The 3,634-nt window shown below is 40.2% G+C and overlaps 1 protein-coding gene across 1 annotated transcript; it reads left to right on the forward strand.

Moving 5' to 3' along the window:
* The first annotated feature begins 768 nt into the window (after nucleotides 1-768).
* On the forward strand, nucleotides 769-2,894 carry LOC139450743 (uncharacterized). Its single transcript, XM_071232564.1, has 4 exons — nucleotides 769-845; nucleotides 1,270-1,419; nucleotides 2,084-2,221; nucleotides 2,749-2,894. The coding sequence occupies exons 1-4, from the start codon at nucleotides 770-772 to the stop codon at nucleotides 2,892-2,894; spliced, it is 510 nt and encodes a 169-aa protein (XP_071088665.1). The 5' UTR covers nucleotide 769.
* Nucleotides 2,895-3,634: the final 740 nt, after the last annotated feature.

Genomic DNA, 3,634 nt, shown 5'->3' on the forward strand with positions numbered 1-3,634 from the left:
TTCTGTACATTTTATCTATGTCAAGTTGTATAAAGCTGTTTTATGTATGTACAGGAGTGAGACGTTAATAAACTATTGTCTGTCTGTCTGTCTGCGGGCTGTAAGAGGCTGCCAAATTCATCAGGCTCGATGGTTGATTGCATGTCATTCTGACGGCGTGGATATTGTGCACAATGCCAATTACTTGGATTGTCTGGTCCAGACTCTATTGTTTTACAGGCTGCCATTTTATAGCTGGAATATTGCTGAGTGCGGCGTAAAACAACACACAAACAAACTTAAGTCAAAGAGGTATATTTAAGATACATAAGTGACATGTACGCTTAAAGCATATATATGGTATATATACCGAGGGCAAAGATTGGATATATATCCTTTAGGTAGAAAATGGTATGTTAACGTAAGGACATGCAGGTGGTATGGACATGTAGGTGTTATGGACATATAGGTGTTATGGACATGTAGGTCTTGTGTATGCTGCAAGAGATGTATATATATAGAGCAGTGTAGATAACCTGTTATCAAGTACAAATATGCTTGCATACATCTTGTAGGATGACAATACCTTGAAGGTTCGTTGTCACTATAAGAACAGGGCGTTCCTATTCATGTAATTCTGTTATTTACATTATGTTATTTTCTCGTATATCTGACCTGTATTCAGCACATGTATAGTGCAGCTCAAAATTTTAGCCATTACAACACTATACGTCAATTGAATGTTACCTTCTAGTGTATCTGACCTGTATTACTTATATTGCAGCTCAAAATGTCAGCTATCACTTTGCTGTTGGTTCTCTCCCTGGCAGCCCTGGGGTCTGCTGTCACCCCCGGGGTGACTACATGTACGTGGTTATCACATACAACACAGATAGAATACACAGGTTCACTAATTGTCTGACGACACACCTATTAAAGGATCAAGGAGATATATCCGTCAGCCTTGACCTCTTCTAAAGATTAAAAAAGCATGAGCAGGATGTGATTAATACCGTGACGTCACTCCTCCACTGCCATTTCAATAAACACTATTCAACAGAAGATGAAATATTTTACATTCTAATGCTTCCTGTTTCCCAAAACTGGATTTCAATAACTTTTTTCCTTATTTAGATTGCTTATTCCTATCCCATTGTTGACCGAAGTTATTAGTACTTGTTACTTGTTTATATCGAACGGATGTCTTGTACCAGGAATAAAAGGAATCGTTCATTCACTCACACACCCTTTGACTAAAAGTGGATTTTCCTTATATCGGTCTGTTCACAGTTACCCTCGACTACGCGATGACATCGGACGGCTGTATGGTAGATGGAGTTCGGAGATTGGAGGATGAAACCTTCACCGTCACAGGATCCGGCCCCTGCATCACCTACAAGTGCCGAAAATCAAAGGTCCGCCTGGTGACAGGATCCTCATGTAAGTGCTGACTCAGTGTCACCTGAACACCTGTGTTGTTAACACAGACCCATTCTTAACTGATTACGCCAGTCTTTTTAAATCTCAAGCTGCACAATCTCACTAAAATCAAATCTTAATTTTCGCTTCCACTAAACATGGGTTTTAGGACATCTAATTACGATTCACACAAGAACGACCCTTCATCCGACCAATCAGAGTGTTTCTTACCAGATCAGGAAAGTAACAGTAGGAATACGTTTTCTAATTATGCAACCGAAAATGATTTTCCGAACGACAGTAACGGGCTTTATAACTGAATCCATACAATCTAGGCCATCTATTCGCTATTTTAGAATGTTGATTTGTTCAGGTTTTAAAGATTTAATCGAGAATTTGTCAAAAACTGTTTTGAAGTGTTGTCGCCAATTTGAAACTATTACTGTAGTCCAGTCAGTCATTCCATTGGTCGGTCAAAGTTTGCGAAAGGTCTGTCTGGCGTGACCCGTAATGGCGTGTCCTCACATCTTTGCTTAGCGGTAGCGAAAACTAAGATCTGATTTTATTGTGTTTGCTAAATGCAAAAGTTTTCAAAGGATCGTACGTCCGGTTGAAAATCATTGTTTTAGAACTTGTGGTCAGTTTAGCTTTGTTGATCTAGCTCAGTCTACGATTTGTTTTCCAGCATGCCAAGATGGCGACACCTGCAACTCTGGAGAGTTCACTTCCGGCTGTAACACGTACACCTGTGCTGTAGCCGGTCAGACGAAGAGGAATGATCAACAGGTTATCGTCACACAGACTGTCGCACTTGTTGGAACAGGTACTGTATTATACTCGTCACGTTTATGTCCTAGATGAAGAAACTGTTCACTGGAGTTCAATGCTGGCTAATCGAGGCGCTGAGGAACAGAAAATTTTCAATTGTGAAAGTTATTGACAATTAGTAGATTTTCTTTTAAAGACCAGCAAGTTTGACATTAGTCGTTTCGGCTAACTCTAAACGTTAATGTATATCTCATAGTCTAACAGTTACTGGTTACCTTTCGTACACAGATGCATTGAATACGTATAAACACAGGCTAAACATTGCTGATAAATCCTAGAGCATCTCCCCCTTTAAAACATATAAATAACGCTTTCTGTAGTGCAATGACCTTTTAACTGCATGATTATTAGAAGACCGAATTGACCTTGTGTAAAACATGTTTCTGCAGGAGAAACGTTTAATGCAAAAGTTTATCCTTGAGTGACACCACCTCATGATGTCATTATTTCCAGTTATACATTGTCTTGTAGTTCTACGAAGGACACAATTTGTTCTTAATGATCGACCATGGTCTGTTACAGAGCAATGCTACGTGGGTGGAGGCTGCTACTCTCTCGACACTGAAATACCGACGTCTGCAGGGACGTGTGTGTGTGCCAGCTCCACCGACATCACATGTGAACCCAACTTGCTGGTCGACCCTTCGGTTTATGGCAAACTAGGTTAACGAGGAGGATGACCTTTTGGCTGCTAGATCCTCGGCGGTTGACCCTTGCGCTCACGACCCTCACTGCTCTCGATGAAGTGGTCACTATAGTTCTCAACACACCTGAGTAGAATCTGCTGTACCTGAAATAAAGATAACCAGTAATATCTCTTGATGCATTTTGTCATTTATGATTCTGTTGGATTACCTGCAGTTCTACATCAAGTGTCAACCAAACTTGGTGGTCGACACTTCCGCTCGAGGCTCTCTCGATGGTTATCGAGGTGTTTAGCTTTAATCCTACTGTGTTCTGCAATTTTATGTATTCTTACTGTAGAGCAGCATCCTCTTATTTTAATTTGGAACCGAGCACTGTAGGTTAATCTCCATTCTACCATGGCGGAAAGCGGCGTAAAAGCATCTTACTCACACTACCATGACGGCAAGAGCGCTTTGAAAACTCTGCTCTCCTGGAATGCGTAATGAAACATGGCTTCAAAGGTCTAGCATCTTAGAAGACCCTTTAAAGGGGTCACAGGTTGTTGTAAATGCACCCAATAATACTAAAGCTGCAGATTAAAATAATAATAGTATTGACGAGTTAATCTTCCAAAACACATATTTTTCAAAAAGAAGTTGCGAATAACCCTGAAAAGATACATGCTTTAATTTCATACAGAGAACCTGATGCATATTTGCACTTTTTGGACTCAACCAAGACATTACTTGGAAATCAGCTCAACAAGTCATTTCTTGGAAAT

This window comes from Haliotis cracherodii, unplaced genomic scaffold (assembly GCF_022045235.1).
Source record: "Haliotis cracherodii isolate W230 unplaced genomic scaffold, xgHalCrac1.p SCAF_8, whole genome shotgun sequence".
Classification (NCBI taxonomy): domain Eukaryota; kingdom Metazoa; phylum Mollusca; class Gastropoda; order Lepetellida; family Haliotidae; genus Haliotis; species Haliotis cracherodii.